The following is a 22211-nucleotide window of genomic DNA, read 5'->3' as shown; positions in this document are numbered from 1 at the left end:
GATGTGCGAGTTTCAATAACTTCAACATTGGCCCGAACTCTTTCTACAGCAATTGCTGTATGCAGTACTGAGTAGGGAGTTAATAGATAGTAGAGTTATAGCATAGCGCGATCCGCTACCGTGGGGCTCCGCTGGGTACACGCTGACTGGCCCCGACGCGGCTGGCGCGCACGCAGCTGACGGGCACGTGAGGCCTTCTGGCGTCCCCAGGGCGATCCACGCATGCACAGTGGCACCTCGCGTAGGCGGATCACGGTACCGGATCGCGCAATGTTATAACTCTAGTTTTAGCATAGCGCGTACCGCTACCGTGTACCGTGCCCCGACACTGCGCACGCGCTGATTGGTTCCGATGCGGCAGGCCGGTGCGTTGTCGACGAGATCGTGGCGCCATCTGGCGCCCTTAGAGCGATCTGCGCATGCGCAGTCATGGCCGGGCTAGAGAGACGACGCGGGCGCTATTTGGCGCAGTGGTGGGGTGCGGTAGCAGTAAGCGCTATGCTTAATGTATCTAAGAATGTTATATACTGGTTTATTATAGTTTATTCAAGAGCGACGTATCCTGAGGAGGTGGTGGCCGTCATGCTGGCATGCGTGGTCGCATTCTCGGCATACATTCCGAACAGTATGTACGCGCAACAAATCGGTGTCTGAGTTTCTGTATTCACTTTATTGAGTTCTCAAAGCTCGTGATGGACAGAAAAAATTTGTGAAGCAGCAGTGAAACCGTTCGGGGGAAAAATGGCAGTAACTTCGATGGATCATGGGGCTGGATGTGCTCCCAGCTTCGTAGCGCTGGTTAAAATAACTAAAATATGACTACGAGTTGTGTGTAACCTAAGTGGCGCAAAGCAGTGGTGGCATGTGTACAGCTAGCTGCGACGGCAGTCGGGCGAGTGACGAAAGACATATGTGACTCCACGTTCCACGACATTTGGCTGAGTGCGGTAGATACAGCAGGCTAACAGTTCGGACCATTGGAAACCATTTTCAAAGCAGTGTAGCGGGGCCCTCGAAGCATCTGGAGAAGTCCCAACTTTCCGAGCCCGGGAAAAGGACGAAAGTTCCCCACACCGTAAATAGTAACGTTTACAGAGCGCAAGAAACAGTCTAAAAACACAACAGAAAATTTCCGCACGTTTTTGGTGATGAACTTGTAGTAATAAGAGAATTTTGTGGTGTTACTACAGAAAAGTTGTGCACAACTACAGTCTACTGAAAAGTACAGCAGGAATCACTACAATACTATTGTCAGATACAACTTAAGCAGCGGCTTTTCCTGGTAAATGAACTCTCTTCCAGGCACTGGTGTCGGCCGTTTCTCATGGCCCTGCTAGGGTGACAAAGCAGAGGGTGGCAGATAAGAGGGAATAATCCCTCCCCTCTACGGTCAGAAATAGACCCCTCTCTACTTTGGTGCACCGCTCCCTGCATTGTCAGGCTAGAAGGTTCATGAGAATCGCGCGACACCATTGGTTGGAAGGGAGTCCTTATAATCCGTTCAGTTTTTTGTTGTATCCGACTGTACAAAACAAAATAAAATTGTCCTTATGACAAAACGACAAAATATTGTGTCTTGTGCCGAATTTTTGACACGGTTCTGTCGTTTTATTCGACCTGGCGCCTATGGGGCAAAAATGCATCTTCGGCCAAAAAATTAGCCCATTGGCCGAAGGGAAGTGATGTTACTTCCAGTAAAGACATCGCATTTCCAAGTCGTAATGAAATTAGGTGTCCATCTGATTTTTTTTTTTTTTTGCGCTCGAACATTAGTCACGCCATCGCCTCGCCCTGATTTCTGTTCTTAACTTTTAACTTAACACAGTGATTTAGAAACTCTGGCGTTGCACACAGCAAGATCCGGAGGCAAATTTCTTGAAGGCTCAACTTTTGACAAGGGCTGCCCATTGTATTTGCTACTCTTTAATCGCCGAGATACGGCACGTTGGACACTGTTTTCATTTCTAATCAGTTTGAGATACCATTCCTGTATTGTCATTTGGCGAAGGGTACTGTAAGCAACAGCGATTTTTTTAGAGCTCTCAAGGACCAAAATGCAATTCTGAGAAATAGCACAATACGCAGTCCCGCTATGCGCACACGCACACACTTTAGCGAAACAAATTAATTTCATCGTCGCCTCCAAGCGATATCTACGGAGCATAAAATAGTGCGTGGATTATACACTTTGGGCCATTAAATCTCAAACGACGTGCCATGGGCGCAATAGGGTTCAGTTTAATTGTTCTCCAAAGCCGCGTCTATGTGACACTGGGTGAAAAAAACACGTTCGAAGAAGGCGAGTGCCACGATGCTTCTAAGCACACCGTGAGTGGGGCCATATCTGGTGTTATCGTACGCTTCGTTCAGTTCATACTATCGTAGCTTTCTTGCAATATTTTAAGGAGACACTTTCCCTCGATTGTTTTTTCAGAGGTCCAGAAGGTCTATCTCAACACCAACATTCACCATGGCGAAGCCTTCTACTGTAAATGCGTGATAAATGGTTGCCATACTCCGTGAGGTTTCAGGAGAAGCAAAAGGGCTATTCTTTAGCGTCGTCTACGGCATGAGGAGTTCGCAGTCATTGACATCACGTGTTCTTTTTTTTATTGATGCTTAATCTCCCTGCACTTGAGCATGGCGTTGACAATGGAGGAGACCTTTGGAGTCTCTCGTGTCTTCGGGCGGAAAACTATGCCAGGGTGATTATAAACGGCCGGAAAGTGGTGTAGTTCACGTCTAATATCTCCAGATACTGCAAGGAAAGAAAGGGCACACCAAACACATCATCAAATGTCAGAGCATACAATGCCTTCGTTCAGCAAGCCAAAACACGAAGGAATAAAAAATAGCAGAGATTTAACGCTTGTTAAATCTAGAGATACGGGCGAAAGCTCTGTTAGGTATGGTTACGCATGGTTGGGCGACATGCGATAGCTTCACATGTGACTTTCACCATTCTGAATGAAGTTGGTGTAGCCGTCATCTATGTCGTAGCAAGAAGCTTTCGCACTGACATGCTAGGCAACTAGACATTATCTAATGGTATTACATTGCAATGTTCATTTCGTTTTCGTTTCATTAAGTCAGCTGGCCTTTGGCAGGGTGCGGACGATGACATCACTATGATCGTGGCAGGAATACGCCAATGACGTCACTTACTGGCATAAATGCGTCCCACGCCGATACCGTACCGGCCACGACGCGTTTCACACGCCTGCCGGGCTTTAACCCAACTAATCTAGTCTTAGCAAAGAATCTGCGTTGTGGCTGAGTGTGTAATTGGAACACGTGGTCCTTATGACAAGGCCGGAATAGATGCGGCATCAGTAGGGCGGATAGTGGCGGCGCAGCGTCCAGACCATGATTGGTCGCATCCTTTCCAACCTTCTTTCTCTACTCCCGATTGACTTCTCAACCAAATGTAACGTTGCAAAGTACGGTTAAGCTAAGAATGTCATGTGGGCCAGGGAGTGAATATCCCGTGGTGTGATGGTCCACTTCATCCGTCGCTGTATCATTGCCCCTGGTGATACTGGAAGGTCAGCTGTGATGTCGCTTGGAGAAATGGGCTCCCATGCGCTATAACTATCAAAAGCGTCCGGGCACCCTCTGGGTTCCCTGTTGAGCTATGCTGTGGGATTATTACGGCATCACTGAAGTACCAAAACTTCACAGGGATCAGTACCGAAGGTCTGTTGGACCTCCTGTGGTTTGGAGCTTCAGGGATGACGTAAGTGGCGTGCAAGCACACGGCTCAGAAGCGAATCCAGCTGACGGGCGAACGCCTTTGACAAAGACTGTACAGTGTCTGTCAAAAGTTCGGAGTCCAAAGCGGCCGTAGCCGGAGGTGAGGGCTGCACCCTAGCGGAGCTGTTGTCAGCGGCACTCGCCGTTACCGAGAGTACGGTGTCCCGCCGTTTTGGCCACCAAACCAAGAGTGCGCCAGGCGAACAAACATGTCCTTATCTGTCTCCTGGAACCAAAGCACGAAAGCGAAGGGATAATTTTAGTTCGCCCAGCCAGCACCACTTGAACAGAGTATAGGAGGTGTTGATCCAGTGCAGCTATAGGCAACGGCGCTCTGCAGCGCTTCCATTCCAGCCGCGGTCGCGGTGGGATCCAATAATTTGACAGGTACTGCCCATGGGCAAGGCCAAGTGCAGTGCTATCGCGCCTAAGGAAGAAACCGGGGGGGACCTTACTCTGGGGAACACGCTGAACCGGAGTGGACGGCCGTTGATGTCGATGGATGTTGGGTGCGAGCGCAAACCGTAAATGCGCACGCCGACCAGGGTTGTGTCATGCATGCACACCGAGCAGAAGCCGATCAGTGCGCTCTGGAAAGACAAGAGCACAGAAACCAATAGTCAGAAGTTGCCTGTGGAAGAAGTTAGCTGGGCGGGTCCCTACCGGATGCCTACGTCATCAAAATTTCCAAGTGCAAATACCGATGCTGTTTGAACATTCGACTTACGCATGTGCAGTACGAGCCAAACGCAGATTAAAAATTTCCATAGTGTTCTAGCACTGGTTGCAACATAGATCTCCCGCGATATTTTGCTGACTACTCAGTTTTCAGCTGACATCCTTAAAATCATCGTATATAACGTATTTATTTTTCTGGAATTACAATACCTGTAGCGGTAATTTTTGCAACCGTATAAGTTAAGTGTTACCTAACTATGGTCATAAACTATGCTCACTTTTATGTGACCATATTACTGTCACATCCATTCATTTCCTTATAGGATGTCACCACTAAAGTTGGCCCCGCCGACGGAGAGAAGTACTGCATGCTCTACCCGATTAAATAGCCCGCAAAGTGCGATTTTGGGGCCAACACAAATTTGGCTACGCTGTGTGCCCCGTGTCTTAAGAAGCATGTCCGCTTAAGTGCTTTCTCCTCAGCGGCGACGCTTACGCTAAGAAGCAAAATTTCCGCTAAGGAAGCTAGGATTTAGACGTACTGTTACTGCAGAGGTAAAATCCGTGGTCATCTTTTCGCCGCAATACCTTTTCATTTACCGGAAATTGCGCTACAAATTCGGAAATTGTGCGCTTTCGAAGGTTCTTCCAACACTCGAAAACTTTTTTGTAAACCTTTACACCCATGAGATATCATATCATGTAACCACGAGAGAGCTGTGGTAGTTGTCGCATTTCGTGAATGACTCATATGGTGTCAGAAGCGAGTTTCAATTCACCTCCGACGCTATGTAGCATGCGTGAAGTGGACGACAATATTCAAGCGTTTATTTAGATATCGCCAAGAATATGCCTCCATATATTGAAGCGCCAAGAATCACGACGTACAGTGGCCCAATGCGTTATACACTAAGCGTAACTAATTCTGACAGCGAAGTGGTAAAGTGGGCTTTCCATTTACAAATTTTTCCACATTTCTGCTCTTACCTGAATGAAGTCGAAATGTAGGCTAGAGTAGCGCCCGCTGAGCAAACGAGAAAGATCTGGAAGCGTAATGGAGGGGGAACAGAAAGAAGTTGCAGTCGTTCGAAGATCTCCGATGGTCAAACACAATCCAAGCGTGCATTGAAAAACGTAGGTGGGTGCCGTGTCAATTGGCGCCATCTATATTCTGAATCGACTGTTCGTTTTGATTTCGGCCGCTTTTGATCCAACCTACTTCCACTGCCGTACGAATTTATACAGTTAGTTAAAAGTCCACAGGCCACAAGGTCTGCTTTTGATTTGATAACTTATTTCTGCAATCAAGAGCACCCAAAAAATACAAATCAAGTAAGTCCAAAAATACGAGACATAGCCGGCCCCAAATTACAACAAATTTTTGTCGTCCTGTCGATCCGACAGATTCTGCTGTTGTATTACGAAATTATCTGTTGTTGCGACAGAACTGGCTTTGTCGTTACGACAGGAGACTGTCCAGTACTAAACAAAATGCTGTTGTTACTGCAGGAATTTCTGTCGTCGGGTCTGAAAATACTGGAAGAAAATGTGTTGTAACAATTCGCGTTCCTTAAGCGTGTCGCTTGCTTGGGGCATCAGGGAGTTACCGTAATGCTCTCAAGTGGTCCATGTCACTGCACTAATGGAAGCGTAAGGAAGGGTGAGGCTTCACCGCTTGGAAAGGTGGACGTAATGGAACCTTGTTCGGTGCACCAACACCTTTTTAATAGAGTAACACTTTTTGACGAGCCAGTTGGTTCACGTTCTTTGAAAAGCAGCTGTGCGCTTAACAGACGAAGACAGAGGGCGAACATGCACGACGAACGCACAGGACACACCACCTTAATATTTCAATGTCAGTCAGACCACTCGCTTCGCCATGGGACCGCTAGGAATGTCCTGTTAGTTTACTTGTCGCTATGTGGCGCCACTCGTTGAGAACGACCGTTTGCGTGACAGCGCTACCTTCTGGCATAGAGCAGAGAAACTAGTTGGCTTACTAGTCTAGTATGTCGCTAGTCATGCAGTGCTTTCTCCTGGTCTCTGCTTGTACGGTGCAGGCACGAAGGCTAGCGAATAGGAATGGGGGGGGCGTAAAAGAGGGAAGTAGTTGAGGGTTTCGTATGCAGTAACCGGCAAATCTGGCCGACAGTCTAGGTGCGGGCTGCACTTTCCCTCAGTTGGATCGAGCGACACTTGTATGCATGGATAGAAGACAGGAGCATCGATTTGAAACGGGGTGGTGATCGGGTGGTGGCAGTTGCCACCATGCTCGGCTATTTTCTTTATTTTTACTTAACTGCTTTTAAAATTCACCATTTTCTGTAAGTAAGATTTCAGTCCTACACTTCAAACATTTCCCAATCGCTTTTTACTAACATCCACAGCAGATTTATTTACATCACCCTTGTTATCTCTAAACCGTAGGGACTCAGAAAGAGTGATTGTGCCTGCATCGGCATCCAGGTGGATACCATCACATTCGAGTATGCGATGGGTAATTGTTTCTACAGATTTACCACACATAGCACATGCGTCATCTTCTTCGTTCAATTTCTTTTTTTTTGTAGCTGCGCGTTTTAAGACACCCTGACCTAGCTTCAAAGAGTAGGGCACTGCCTCTTGAGTTATCATAGAACTCTTCCTCCCTTATATGCCTTTTCTAGTTTCGATATAGTTCCATACTCTGCTTCTTTTCCATTTAATTAATCCAGTTTTTACCTGCTGAGTTTTTTTACCTGTCGCTTAAGGCTCCTTATTTCTTTATTTCTCCGTCCTTGTATCCTGCATACTTCCTGATTAGTTCTCTACTCCTTTTCCGCAATTTTGAGTGAATGCTGTTTCTGTATAAGTATTTAAATACTTATACTCACTCATGTATTTCAGCGCCACCTGGCGGAACTCGCCGGAAGCACGTCCGTCGGCATCCAGAGATACGAGCAGGCTGATTTCTCGGCCGGTATAATTAGACTGGCTGGAAGGGAAAGGGCGGCTGACCATCAATAATAATAATAATTGGTTTTTGGAGGAAAGGAAATGGCGCAGTATCTGTCTCATATATCGTTGGACACCTGAACCGCGCCGCAAGGAAAGGGATAAAGGAGTGAGTTAAAGAAGAAAGGAAGAAGAGGTGCCCGTAGTGGAGGGCTCCGGAATAATTTCGACCACCTGGGGATCTTTAACGTGCACTGACATCGCACAGCACAGGGGCGCCTTTGCGTTTTGCCTCCATGAAAACGCAGCCGCCGCGGTCGGGTTCGAACCCGGGCACTCCGGATAAGTAGCCGAGCGCCCTAACCACTGAGCCACCGCGGCGGGTGGCTGACCATCAACAAATCCGTTTTCTCCTGCACAAATTAACATGGCTAATGTGCTAAATCGACTCGCTTCCCATCTTCATTCGTTCCATAACAGAATAGGGCAGGGAGAGCAAAGTGTGAGTGCATTTTTTATGTAGTAGTGCGTATAGAAATTATTGATAATTTATCACAGACCACAGACCACTGTAGAGATAACCGGTCTTTCTCTGCGACGCGTTTCTCGTTTGTTCTGTGCTCTTGCAGTTTTACGGCTGAAGTTGTTATATTAAATCAGGTTTCAGTCAAGGACAATGAGTTACATTAATAAATAAGATGGTCCGAAACTGTCTGGCTGACCAGTTATTAAAAGCACCGACAAAGCAGAACCAATATGGCGAATTAAAACTGCAAAATTACACCCATCGTTAAAAGTGCACGGTGCGCGACTCTGTCGAATAAAGTTAATTTATTCACATCCAAAGCGTATTGCTTGACATTTTAACGGTACACTGCGTAATTCACACAATAACAATTAGACCGCATATATCTTCTTTCAGAACGCATGGAAAGGTAGTGATGAAGGGAAATTTTTTCGCTATTATCTTCCAAGAGCTTTTTACCGTTGGTTTACACGCAAAAATAACTTGAGTACATGAGAACCACAGAACATGAGCAGAAAATTAGTTGCAGAAAACCGCACCGGACAAAATGTAGCGTTATGCACTAGTGACAAATGCTGAAGAATTGACTAATAGATATGACAAATCAGTTTTTTTTCTTGCATGCTGCCTGCAACAGAGAATAAACACAGATGCCCATTAACAGCCATATTCTGAGGTCGCTGCACCACCAAGAAGTATTAACAATAGTAATGTTTTTAATAAGCTGCGAGCTTGTTTTCTTTTGAACGTTTTCAATGTCGTCCATCTGTTAAAAGCTTTTGAGATTTGAGGTCTGCTGATTGCAGCCATTGTCTTTTTTTAATCAGCGTCGCATAGCAACATTCAAACTTTTATTTCGATAGCATTTGTTACGATGTATTTATCTTGCTGCCACTTCCGTAAAAGCCTTGTACCAAGTCCGTATGAATTTCGACCACTCCGTAGGGGTTATCCATATAGGCCTAGTTCCTATAGACGTTGTATATGTTCCACATAGTCTTCGTCTGAGCCATGGGGAAAATATTTTTCAGTAGGAATGAGGCAGTTTTACCAGGGATGCGACACGCCTTCCATCTTTTTCCAAAATAAACCATCGCCGCCACGCACCTTCTCGTCGACAGGGGCACGATGCTGCCACCTCGTGTGAAGACAGCTTCCACGAGTCCCTTGTGCGCCTCTAAGTAGATGCGCTGCCCATTGCTGACCAGCTGCCTTCCGTCACTCGCATTGTACCACACACCTCGGGGCAAGTACACCTTGAACAATTCCGCAGAGCGATTCTGGTGCGAGAAAGAATTCGAATCATCATCAGCTTCACTGCGGGCAGTCCAGGAGAAAGACATCTCGCACGTCCATCCAACTGACCCTGTCCCGTGCCAGGTGCGGCCACCTTATCTCCACAAATTGGCTAATCTATTTCGTCCACCCGACCCGCTGCCTCCCCTTGCTGGGATCGCAATCTATTGGAGCCCATTCCGTTCCTCTAAGGGGCCACGGATGGCAAAGATTAAACATTTCCCGGCGCGATCAAAAAGGACGAATATTCGGCTGCAAGTACGCATCGTATTCATTTTAATATATTGTATAACGGCTGACTGCATAAGATGACGGCGCACCGCTTTATTACCACAGTTTAAACAAGTTGTGGTCGAGATACTGCGACGAATCTTTTCACTTTTATTTGTCTTTTCATAGCAAGAAAAGCTAAGATCTAAGCTCTTATCCTCTTTTCGTACGTTCCTCTAGTCTTGTGTAGCGCTAAATAAGTTTTGTATACCGGGTTAATGATATCCCAGTCGAAGTCAAGAGAAGAAATGGGCTTGGGTAGGGCACGTGATGCGAAGGAAAGATAACCGCTGGTCCTTAAGGGTAACGGAGTGGATTCCAAGAGAAGGCAAGAGTAGCAGGGGGCTACAGAAGGTTAGGTGGGCGTATGAGATTAGGAAGTTTGCAGGCATAGGGTGGGCGAAGCTGGGAAAGGGAAGCGTTTACTGGAGAGACATGGGAGAGGCATTTGCCCTGCAGTGGGTGTAGTCAGGCTGATGATGATGAAATATTCGCAGCTGAGCACGTTCTCCTTCTGAAGTTTCTGTCGATGCATGCTGGGACACATTACGTGGTCCGGCCTCCGGCGCTTGGATGTGCCCTCGGATTCCCCCGCACTGAGCGACCGAGTCTTACTACTGGGGTTCCAGTCGGTCTGGAAGACGCGTGTGAACGTTACCGAGTACGTGCGCAGTCCCAAATGAGAGTGAACTCGCTTGGCACGGCTAGCTGACTGAACTGCGGGAAGCCCACCAGACTTTGAACGCTTCGTAATAGACGGACACAGCCCAAGAACAAAGCGGCAGGAGCATGGGCCAACAGCGTCCATGTATTGTCAAGACGTTGCGGTGATTTCGGTTACTCCGCGGTCAGTCCCCTTCCACCTGACGGCTCCTTGCGATGTCACGCTCCCAGGTGTAAAGGATTAACCACAGTGTCATGACAACCGGTCGACGTCATCGGCGGGAGGGTTTCCTTCAAGGGACATCTGCTACTTCCTTCTTGAATTGCTTAGTACAGTACAGGCAAAGAATGTGTTCGTGTTTCAGACTGCGATGGCTACCCCGCAGACGATAGAGCCGGTCGTATGTTCACGTTAAGCGTAACGAAATATTTACAGGTACACAGACGTACCCGCAGGTGTATTTCTCTAGCCCACGTGCACATGCACGCTTGAACCCAGTACGCAATGCCTGAAAAAAATACGACAGATACCAGCTCTGTCCAGCCTGTAGTCTAGCTGTTTGTCGACCGGCAAATCGTTCCTGCGTTACGGTACATTAATGGTACACCTGCCGTCAGAAGTTTATGGTAGGCGATTCTGTCGAAGAAATTTAATTTCTTTGCATCCAAGGCGTATTGCCTGCTACTTAATGTGGCGCTTCGTAATTCACGCAACTATCCGGCTGCATACATTTATTCTGGGATGCTTGGAGAGATGGTAATAAATTAAATGGCTATCCCAATACAGCCTTCCACAAACTTGACCGGGGGTGAACGCCCACATTTGGCCATTCGGCGTCAGTGGTGAGCGAGAACCGGTGTTGCCGGCACTGGCTTCAGCAGAAAACCAGGCGGCAAGTGCGTTCGGTTCGGAACCGATTTTTGCCGGCGGGAAAAAAAAAGTGACGACGTCGCGGACGTCATAATGGGAGTCACGAACATGCTCTGTGCTCACCTTTGGAGGAACCGCCTGAGGCGCAACCAGCAGGTGGGGGCCGTACATGAACTGCAACGGGTACGAGTGGGTCCTGGGTTCGTGTGGAAAGCTGCGATAGAGGAACGACCGCCGCAGAAGCAACGGCATATGTTGAAGTCGACCCCATGAGTGACGTGGCATGGACTTGAGAAAATAAGACTGGAAGGGCACCCGCCCAAGAGACAAAGTACAATATGTCTCTGAGTAGCTTGAGAAACAAAAAAAACCGCCTCTAGCTCTTCCGAGAGGTGAATAAGTGACCGCAACAACGACATTACACCCAGGTCCACCCTCTAATATCCCTATTTAAGCACCAACGCCCAGCCGTTTCATTTCCATTAAAACACATCTACAGCACTGTAAGCGTGGGTTGTAGGTGAACAGCGCATACGAGGGGTGAATTACACACAGTGCTCTGTGTGTATTTCACGCGTCCCTCGTCTTGGCTTCAATTCCGTTCGCCTTCGGAACCAAAGGAGGTTAAAATTACTCTTCAACTAACCGGCTCAACTACGTGGTTCGGCCCTTAAAAATGCAGAAATAATTGCTACGGTGTGTAATAAACTGAATGGATGGTGAAGACCGAATGCATTGGCTCCACATAAGCTCAAGGAAGGTTTCCGGTTGACGCTTTATGTACGGTCAGCGTTTTTTATAACACAAAGAGAAACGAATCTTTTAAGAGGAGTTTTAAAAACTCTTCGTGAAAAGTTCTGTTATGATAAAAACAAGTTCCAAGCGCGCAAATACATAATGAGTGCCAACACGAAGGACACCCTCCAAGCCTTCAACACATTAAATGTGAAGCCAAGTTGTCAGAGAGAATTCTCTTTACACTAAGTGAAGTATGTATGTGGGTTAGTTCGCACACGTCTAGTCGCAATGAGACATCGACAAAACCAATCAACAATTTTTTAAGCTGTGAGATACTAATTCTCATGCGGCATTTACACCGTGACTGAACACAGCCTTCGCAGTCTTAATTATTGGTATTGTAGCTCATTCCTGGCAAAATAAGCTGTCGTTAGAGCAATAAATCAGCACATTTTAAGCTTTTTACAAGTGTATGCTTGTAAAGAAAAACGAAAACGCGCGCACTCATCACACAGATACAAAGAGTTAACGTAAAGTGCGAACGCGCCGTCCTGAACGATTTTTTGCATTCACTTCGTAGGGCCTGGCATGAGATGCTTCTACTTGGCTTGTCGCGAATGGAAACGCATTCATCCTCCACCAGTTGGCTGCACATTACACCTCAAAGTAGGCGAAACCAACACCAAACGAGTTGTAAATGCACACATCGTGAGCCGTGGACCAACCTGATGCCGCATTCTGCAAAAATTTTCCGCTAACACTGCCTGGGTGTTCGACTTAAGAGTGTTAGCTACAGGAGCTTCAAGTGTTTACATCGGTAACTTCAGCAAACGTAAAGAAGACCATATCCAAACATCCGCGATGTTTCCTTTCCAGAAACATCCCTTCTAAGACACAAGCAGCGCCATGTACCTCATGTATTTTGCACTGCTATTGCGATTTACAGCCACCTTCGCTATATCCGGTATATTTCCTCGTTACATCAGTTCATAATTTTGTAACCGTGGGCATCACAACACGACGAATCGTTTGACACCATACGGAACCCCCCGCGACAAACGGTCCGGCCGTAATTGCCGTCCGAAGGTCCTCGGTATGCACGGTTTGGGGGCGGAAATGTCGTTGCGAATCCCACACATGTTTTGGGCTTCATGACAGTAATTTTATCCTGAGGAACATGCCAAGTCATTTGACACCATTTCGAACATTCTGAGTCAAACGGATGGCCCAAAATTTTATGCAAATGGTGGTCCCGTGGGGGGCGGGTGCAACTTCGATGGCCGCTATGCTGGCGCATATATAACGGATCAGAAGTATAAGTATCAATAGAAGCGCTACGCGCCCACTGTTTCGATGGCCCCTATACTGGCACATATGAAACGGATCAAAAGTATAGGTATCAATTGAGGCGCTGTGCGCCCAATGTTGTGTGATACAGTGTGGTCACGTGGTAACTGTCCTTAAGAAACCTAAGTATAGAAAGCGCCAGGGCTCTTAAAAAACGGCAGTTGTTAGCCAGGGCTTCGTCCACTTCTCGATGTCTATAGTGTGTTCCTGGTGCGGCCTTTAGAAGGCGGCCTTCTCAAGTTTGTTCAGTCGGAGAATTCGAGTCCGGTATCGTCAGAACACGAGGTTGGGTGACTGCCGTACTCAACTCGAAAAACATGGGCCGAGCGAGCATGTCCCCGTCCCTGGAGCACCGCAGGAGCATCGTCATCGTGTACGGCAGCAGAGTGACGTGCTGCAGGCCCTCCTGCGGCACGACCTCCGAGATATTGCTCTCTGGCAACGCCTCTGGGCCCTGCGCACGTGCCAGAAACACCCTCAAAACACTCGCTTAGCCTAGCAACATCGCATCAAAAATTCAAAAGTGAACGCTGCGACAATGTTGGAAGAGCACTCAGCAAGTCTCTTAGACACGTTTCACCACCTGTTCCAGGCATGTAAAAAAAAACGTTTGGGGCGTCATCTGATGCTGATGCGAGTGTTTAAACATTTTTTTACAAGATTCTTTTATTAGGACGACGATATACACCGATACTTAGCATCAGCAAACATTGGCTTTCCGTTCCCAGCAGCTTGACACCTTTGAACGCATTTTCATTTTTAATTGTTTCAGTTATTTAACTGATCAATTACATACTTTAAATTTTCTTAGCATTATCAAGCGTTGGCTTTTCATTTTGAGCATATTGACACCTTTGAACCTCCTTGTTCAAATTTTTCGTTTCTTTAATTAATCAAATATTTAAAGTGATTTTATTAACTCGTCACACACCATATACCAATCAGTCATCAGTCATTAGAACAACAAATTACTATGATACAATTTTTTTACGCAACCTCCGATTATTTGCGACACGCGGTGCCGACTACTACCACGCCGATCCGGCTTTTCGACCGAACGAACTGTATATGCTATCACGCAAAATTCACATTCATTAATTTATAATTAAAATCGTGTTTCAGATTTCAATGTGCAATCCGTAGACTGTTTATAGTTTCTATGGGCTGTCTAAAGAAACATGTGTGTGCGCGAAAGTCGTATTTTATTACTAATAAAGGTATGCGTAAAGGTAAGAACCGAAGCGAGGTCCAAAAAACTAAACTATCTTGTCTGTGCTGTGCCAGAGCCAATCTTGTGTGTTGGTGTTCCACTCATGTTGCGACGCCCAATAACAGCGTACCCTTCTAAACGTATCCAAGTAGTCATTTTATGTGTATAACGTCCGTGCAGGTAAAAGCACCTTTGGTGCTTTGCATTTTTTTTTCTATACGAAATTGTCTTAGCGGATTTCGGTACCACATTCAACTAATTTCGGGCAGCGGGCGGCAGTAAAATCCGCAGGGTTGTACTGATAATTCTTTTCTAATGCGTTAGCATTATAACGCCCATCTTCTCAAAAACTGTTCGGCGATGACGCGCCGTATGAAGCCTAGGCTGGGAGGAGTCAAAGTGGAGGAAAGGAAGTCTCCCAGGCCAAAGAGGTAAAGTAGGGAAGGGAAGAAGAAGAGAGGATGAGGGACGAGAGCCACACTGCGGTCGCCAGAGTCGAGGGGTGGGGGAAGTGGGGCGGCGGTACGGCGTATCACACGTTGGTTGATGGACTTGATCACACCATCCAATCGAACGACCTGAACCCGTCAGCGGCGACGGCTGCTCTGTCCTGGGGGTACACTAATGCTAACGCACACCCTGCCACATCAGTTGCGTTGATCGTCTGTTTTTATTTTCATTTTTGAACCATTAGCAACATCCGTCCAAAAACAGGAAAGAACCGTTAAAAAAATTCTTAGTCTCTACCGGTCCATTGGCGTTTCTCTATAAAATATATAGACTTTCTAGCAACAAACACTACATACTAGTCTATAGAGAATACGAATCCAACAGACAGTCTACAGACAACCTATACATTTATGGCCATACAATTTCAGTAGACTTCCTGCTAGAAAGTCTATACACTATGAACAGACAAAAGTAAACATCTATAGGAACGAGAAATCTATAAGAAGTCTAGAAAAGTATATGAACCATATCTAGCACGTTGCATGTGAAGTTGATTACTTCTACTACACATAAAATAAATAAATAGTAACAGTAATAACAAATATATATATTTGCTAATCAGCAGGCCACTCTTACTAGTTTACAGGTAAGAGCATGACTGGCCCGTGCTCACCATAACATTTCCACTGCTATTTCCTTTCTCAGGTCGCCGCAAGAGGAAGAATGCCGATGGACGCGCCCCCCAGTCGCCGCAACGGTCCATCGCCTGGGAGCCTTCCGCCTGTTTCGGGTGGCAGGTGGCCACGCCGTAAACCGGCATTCCGAGGATGCTGTGCACCAGCATGCCTGCGCACGTTTAGTAGCTACTTACAAAAGATGTCTGCGTATGCTGGCACAGTTGACGTCGCGAGAGGTGAGCAGGCGGCAAGGACAGCACTGTGGACACACCTTCAGGACTCTGCCTGCAATGAGGGCAGCATGAATGACTAGACCTAAGCGGGGTACAGCAAAACCTGAAAACTAAACATCTGACAGATACCGCTGAAGAAGGAGCCAAGCGGGCTCCAAAACGTTGGGTTTCAAATTGAAGTTTTTGGTTGGAGATGTGTACAATCTATTATAAATACAGTAAGACCGGAACCTATATTTCTTCTTTGTGCGGACCAAGTCTTTCTTAACAACCGAGAGACGTAAATGGAAGATTATACAATACAGAATAAAACACGAAAAGATGCTTTAACTGTGGTTGTTCTTGGTTCCTTTTTGTTTGTTGCTTGCCAACTAATACTTATGAGCAAATTTGAATTAAAGATGCAGGTAATAGCTTTAGGTGATAAGTACACCCTAACACCAATTACATTATGTGGAAGTAAAAAAGAAGTAAGCTGTCCTTTAGCGCACTCCCCTTTATGATGGGGAGGGTATGCTGCGCAAGTCCCGGTGTAAATTTTGATTACTAAATATCCGTAATGCTTACTTCTGGCAACGGATGCATATTCTAACCGCAAAGGTAACTTCGTGCAACTAGCAGTAGAAAAGGTTATTAAATGCAGCACCGAAGGCCTTCGGGTCAGCAAATACAGGAGACTGGAACATCAATGAAAATTTTCGTAAGTTCTATATGTTGGCATGTTTTGAAGAGTGAATCTCTCTCGGTTGGCAATCGTATGTGCTGCGCATATTTAATGATGGAAATTCACCCAAAGTTTGGGCAACACACCGTGCCCCTCTTATGGAATGTGCTAGAGGATAGTTTACTCTGTACTCTCTTATAGGGTAACTCCTATTCATAGTGTAATATAAATATGCAGGACAGTTTCTAGTTTCGATAAAGCCTCTACTCATTTCTGTATTCGACACCGGCGGTCGCACTGCAACATTCACTCGGTGCTTTTCGGTAGGAAAAAGGATCAAGCATACATGCAGTTTAAAAAAACCAATGTCCGATAAAATAATTGATGCCCTATAGCATTGAACTTCGGATGCTTCAGCACTAAGCCCTCATCACCACAAGCCCTGAAACACGGGTAATTATTGCTGACATTTATTTTTGCCTCGTATCGTGTAAATTACAAGCCTTGATATACAAACGTGGTCGGAAGCAAATGTGGACAAATGATGGGCCCAGAATCAAAAATAGCTATGCATAGACTAAATTAAACTGCGGCTATTGAACGTTCACTACTTCCTCTATCTACAGCGGCAGCATACAAACATAAGGTATCTAAAACAGTAATTAATATGCATAAAATCACGATACCAGGTGTCCCATGCCGGCGCTATATTTTCTTCGGGTTACAAAGGCTTTCATGGTATTTTAGCGTTATTTCTTCTGTGTTTCTGTTCTCCACGTTTATTGCTGTCTCCAGCAATTCGTAGAATGTATTCATCATCGCAGCGAACGAATAAGTTTTGTCACTATTCAGCACTGCGAGGTGCGCTAACCACATCCGTCTCCCACTAGTATGTGGCTGCATTCGCTGCAAACAAAACCAACCCTGAACGGCGCTCTCCATGGACAGCAGGCGAGAGTTCCAGTAGCCGCCCCAGCTTCCCATTCCCGGGAACGACCTCTTGCTCAGCAGCATGGGTACGTAGGCGAAGCGCTTCGCAAAAGACCTGCGGGCACAAGCCAATAGCCTTGCTGAATACGCAACATGAAAAAAAAGACTGAAGGCTAATCAGCGCCACTCCTGGATAACCCTCCAGCATGAATCGCAGCACGGTATTGCATCTTCAAGCGATAGGTACCTTTTTTGTACTTCTATTCCTGTATTCCTGAGTTCTTGTAGAGGACCAAGGATTCTTCGAGATATTATCATCTATGCCATCAGGTACATGGGTGCTACTCTGAGATTTAGCTTATCTTGGACTAGTACTGCTGCGTTAGGCTCCCAATGAAGCTCGTATTACAGCAGTGACTGCGCAAGGAACGTTGGCTCGTTCATTACCAGGAATATGCATTCTTCACAAAGCCGCTCTGCGCATGCGCGCGTTTCCTCCTCCAGCTCCTAGTGTACACGCGCAGTTCGTGTTAGTGACAGGCGCACGCGACAGAAGGCGGAAGCTGTCAAGCACACACTTGCCACTTCACAGGCGCAGCTGGCTCCTCGTGGAACAAGATCTAGCTCCACTGGTTAAAAATGAAACCGCCAGCTCCTACTGCGCATGCGCGGTTCGTGTTAGTGACAGGCGCACGCGACAGATGGCGGCAGCTGTCAAGCACACGCCACTTCGCATGCGCACCAGATCGCGCCTGCGCCTCCCACGTGCGTTTGTTTTCAACCAGTAGCAGACGAATTTTCTCCACTCCTCAGAGGGCGCCACATCTGAAAAAAAGGCGGACTCGGGACAAGCACTTCTAGTTCTCTTGGCTGCCACCACGTGGTGCATGGCTTTGAACATCGAAAAAAAGCGAAACGACGTCGTCCATGACGTAAGAAAGAAAGAGGATAACCGAGTGGCTGCAGAACAGAACGTGACCACAGGCACACCTATCCATAGGGCGAGCACAGGTGTAGAGCATGGCTAGAGTGACATGCATGTGTGCGGACGGACGGACAACACTGAGCCGACACGAGGGAAGGGAACGCGGAAAATAGGACAGCATGAAAGAGAACGTAATTGAATTGTGAATTGCGGTGTTCACGGGCTGTGAGGTACGCCGCAGTGGATGGCTGCGGATTAATTCAGGCCACCTGGTGTTCTTTAATGCGCGCTAACATTGCGCATGGGGTCCTTTTGCGCTTCGCCTCCGTCCAAACTATATATATCATGCATTTCATGGTTTGGTTTTATCGGGTTCAACGTCCTAAAACGACACAGGCTATGAGGGACGCCGTAGTGGATGGCTCCGGAAAATTTCAACCACCTGGGGTCCTTTAACGGGCACGGACATCGCGCAATACACGGGCCTCTAGAATTTCGCCTCGATCAAAATTCGGCCACCGCGGCCGGGATCAAACCGGTCTTTCTGGTCAGCAGCCGGGCATCATAAACACTGAGCCACTACGGCGGCTTCATGCATTTCGTGCACTGAAAGAAGGCACTAGACTGTTGACATCTGACCTGAACGTTTCCCGGGCCAGCAGAGTTGTGTAGGCGTTGCGCACTTCAGCGTACGTCGACTGCTGAAGTCTCGCTGTTCCAGAAACGTCCACCGGCCTGCTTTTGTCGTGAACAGTGTTCGGCGCGCAACGAGGATTTCGTAGTAGCTGCAGCGAGTGAAATTTGGCTTAGGAATGAAGCATGGACGGTATACTTTACCCGTATAGCCCTTTTGACGAGTAGGGGTACGCTAATGAGCTGTCGGAAGTTAGTGTCTTTCAAGTGACGTCACGGCAATCATACTTACACGTCACCCACACCTACAACTAGGTGTACTGGGGCAAAAGCTTGCAATCCAAGCATGTCCCCGTGTCCTTTAAACGACAGCGTATATATCAGCGATCCTCAAGATTGAAGCACACAAAAGTTGTACGGTCATATTGCCCCAGTTTTAAACAATCGCAGAAATTTTTTTCCCTTACATGGTCGAAGAATGGAAGCGCCTGCCTGCTTTGATTGTTGAGTGTGCTAACGTTAACGTTTTGGAGCGTTCTTTGCAAACTAATTTTTTGTAACCCTCTCCTGCTTGAGCAGCACTTATAGCTGCAGTATTTGGAAATACATAAATAAATAAATAAATAAATATCATTGTTCGAACATGGCATCATAGCAGCCATGCTGACCTGATGAATTCAACACCTCCGACAAGGGTTACTTTTGTGTTACAGGACTGTGGTGCGCTAGGGTGCCTCCGTGTCTCCTGACCCCGAAAGCCGAAAATTGGATGGCTTTTCGGATTAATATTGCGGCACTGCAAAATTAAGTCAGTGAAACCAAATGTCTTATACTCATCGTCACACTAAACGGTGAAGGGGCACACCAAGGTTCATTCATTCATTCATTCATTCATTCATTTATATGCATATGCAAATACATACATGGAAATGCTGGGCCAATGGCAGAAGCTAGTTAAGGCTCATTTTTACAAACATTATACGAGCTAGGCCAGGAGATTTTTAGCCACCTGACGGTTCTGTGACGTGCTGGCAGCCGCAAAGACACGTGCGTTTGAACGACTGTCGTAACAGCCTACTCTCACAATCTCCGTCGGGCTGCTGCAGTCAAGGATATCACGGAAGCATGCTGGGCAGTCAGCAGTCTTGCTTTAAGAGGCTTTGAGGAATAATTAAAACCTGACCTGCATCAATTGATTACAGGTGTGTAATGGCTAAGAGGTGGCTTTCACAGAAAACGGAACTTTCATAAGGAATTTAAAAACCAGAAGAGGAACATAAAAGAAATACAGATGTCGCTGCCACAGGCCGCTTTCACAAATAAATTGCCGTGACGTCAAGTGCCTGTTTGTTCCTTGATATCTGAGGCTGATTTCGGCCTCGGGTGAAGGTCAAGTAATAGATATCGGATCTGTAAATATGCCCAGCCAGTGTGATATGCACCACAGTCAGCCAGTTATAAGCAGAACCTGACAGGAAACCGACAGAGTTTACAGCAAGCCAGGACGGATAAAAAGTTGATAAATAATTAATGCAACTGAACGAGCATTCACCCATCAGTTCATTTCGGTTGATACCACACGACAGCCTTTGTGTGTAAATAACAGCCTTGAAGAACGAACAGACACTTACCACAACAGTGTTCAGGTAAAGAGAGACGTCTTTTAACTGCTGCTGCACAATCTCCGGCCACTGCTGACTAGAAAGCTTGTGTGTGAAGTCGGCAAACTCGATCAGTGCATTACCCTGATCCGCAGCCTGAACCAGAAAAGGAGCAAAAGTTAAACAACCAAACGAAATCAGTGACGAACAATAGCCAAAGATGACACCTACTTTTCTGATGCTCTAACACATACGTCACCGGTACCCTCATGAATTTAGAAGATTTGGCTCTTACGCAACCCCACAAATAAGGACTATGTGTTCATGATGCTCAGGTCTTTCTTACAATGGTGGTTTTTAAACACATCTCAACCTGGTCTGATTAACTTAGTACTTTGTCACTGTCTTTCATTTGCAGCCTCTATATAAATTCGCTGCTAACTGAAAACTTATCCTGTTTCTGTGGAAAAGCAGCACGCCTGAAGTGCTGATTGTCGTAGTAAGAAGGTGTACCACTCCTTTTTTTCATTCTACCTCTTTGTTGTAGTAACAGGTGTATAATAAGACATTCGTCTTTATGCTAAAGGGAATAATGGAGCAGCATCAAGTGACTAAGACAGCAGGAGAGCCCACAGACACACAAGCACATACACACTTTAGCATGTCTGACCAACTGGCCCAATCCTATACGATTCGTCTTTATATTCTGTCACGGCGAGTTTTGTACTGAGCGTTATTGTGATTTATACACCTGATTTCTTGTACCTTAACCGTTGTTCAAACCTCTGTGTATAAAAAAAAACGAGGTCGTTCACCGCTAATCAATAGGAATGCAAGGGGACAACGTTCACCTCACGCATGTTAACAGGTCACACTGTGCGTTCACACTTAGGCACTCGCCGTCAAGAGAGAGAGAGAAATTACGAAATATACAGTGAACTCACGCGACACCGATACGGCTGGCCGCCGGTGTCCCGGATGACCGCCTCCCGTGAGGTGGAAGAGTTCGCCAGTCCAACCTGCGAATATTTTTATCATGACACAAGGGGCGCTAAAGAGAACTCCATCCAATGTTTGTTCTTAGTAAACCAATGCTCCTCTGGCTCTTCCAGTATGTGTCTACGTTTGTCCGGCACCAAACGAGGCATTTATTAATGCGGAGGCTTTATATGGTTATGTCGCGTCAGCGAAAAGTGTCAGCAAATTTTTTCCACACGATTATGTCGTTCTGAGATAAATGCTCAAAAGTATGATCGTGTTAGGTAGTCCGTGAGTAGGTCTTGAAATGGGAAAAGTTGTGTTGATGAATTGTAAATAGTTAATTAGATTGAACTAATGAATATAAATGCGAGACTGTTTCGATGAAAAACTATGTGAATGCGTGAGAAGGCTTACTTAGTAAAATAAATAAATAAAAATGAAATAAAGATAAAAATAGATAAAAATAGAGCATAAATAAAAATAAGAACTTGACAAAATTTTCAAATACAGATTACAACAAAAACTTAAAAAATTTAAAATGTAGGGAAAAAGAGAGGAAAGGGAAAGGCTTCCTTATTTCCGATCTTAAGAAAACTTAGGTGCAATCCTGTAATTTTTGCTGAAAAAAATTACGGTTTACAAAATCTGTCCGCCATTCGATTCAAGGTCCTGACTTCCTTACAGAAAAGCACGGGTTGCCAGTGTTTTGAACTGAAAGACGGAGTAGCGTAGCCTCGTGTATCCGCGAAAAAAAAAGCGGTTTGGATGCAGTTATCCGCAGTTATCTATGGTTAAGGATGACATTACCGATCAGAATAGTCATGAGCGCTA

General features: G+C 46.2%; 1 protein-coding gene across 1 annotated transcript; it reads right to left on the bottom strand.

The window, feature by feature from the left end:
* Nucleotides 1-2622: 2622 nt before the first annotated feature.
* LOC144100049 (uncharacterized) lies at nt 2623-18939 on the bottom strand. Its single transcript, XM_077633098.1, has 10 exons — nt 18805-18939; nt 17234-17355; nt 15410-15582; nt 13385-13530; nt 11115-11205; nt 8999-9171; nt 7305-7405; nt 5419-5474; nt 4209-4343; nt 2623-2758 (listed from the first exon to the last, which is right to left on the bottom strand). Exons 2-10 carry the CDS (start codon nt 17322-17324, stop codon nt 2696-2698), a joined length of 1029 nt encoding a protein of 342 aa, XP_077489224.1. The 5' UTR covers nt 17325-17355; nt 18805-18939; the 3' UTR covers nt 2623-2695.
* Nucleotides 18940-22211: the final 3272 nt, after the last annotated feature.

Source organism: Amblyomma americanum, chromosome 8, assembly GCF_052857255.1.
Source record: "Amblyomma americanum isolate KBUSLIRL-KWMA chromosome 8, ASM5285725v1, whole genome shotgun sequence".
Lineage (NCBI taxonomy): Eukaryota > Metazoa > Arthropoda > Arachnida > Ixodida > Ixodidae > Amblyomma > Amblyomma americanum.
The sequence above is the reverse complement of the archived record's forward strand: the minus strand, read 5'-3'. Positions and strand labels throughout refer to the sequence as shown.

Bases quoted from the DNA above. Each gene is read 5' to 3' on its own strand.
- LOC144100049 (XM_077633098.1), bottom strand. From the start codon at position 17,324: ATGCTGCTGAGCAAGAGGTCGTTCCCGGGAATGGGAAGCTGGGGCGGC. The intron at 15,583-17,233 runs GTTGGTTTTGTT...AAACGTGCGCAG, and splicing joins CATGGAGAGCGCCGTTCAGG to GCATGCTGGTGCACAGCATC. The intron at 5,475-7,304 runs GTGAGTATAAGT...TTACGCTTCCAG, and splicing joins GGTGGCGCTGAAATACATGA to ATCTTTCTCGTTTGCTCAGC.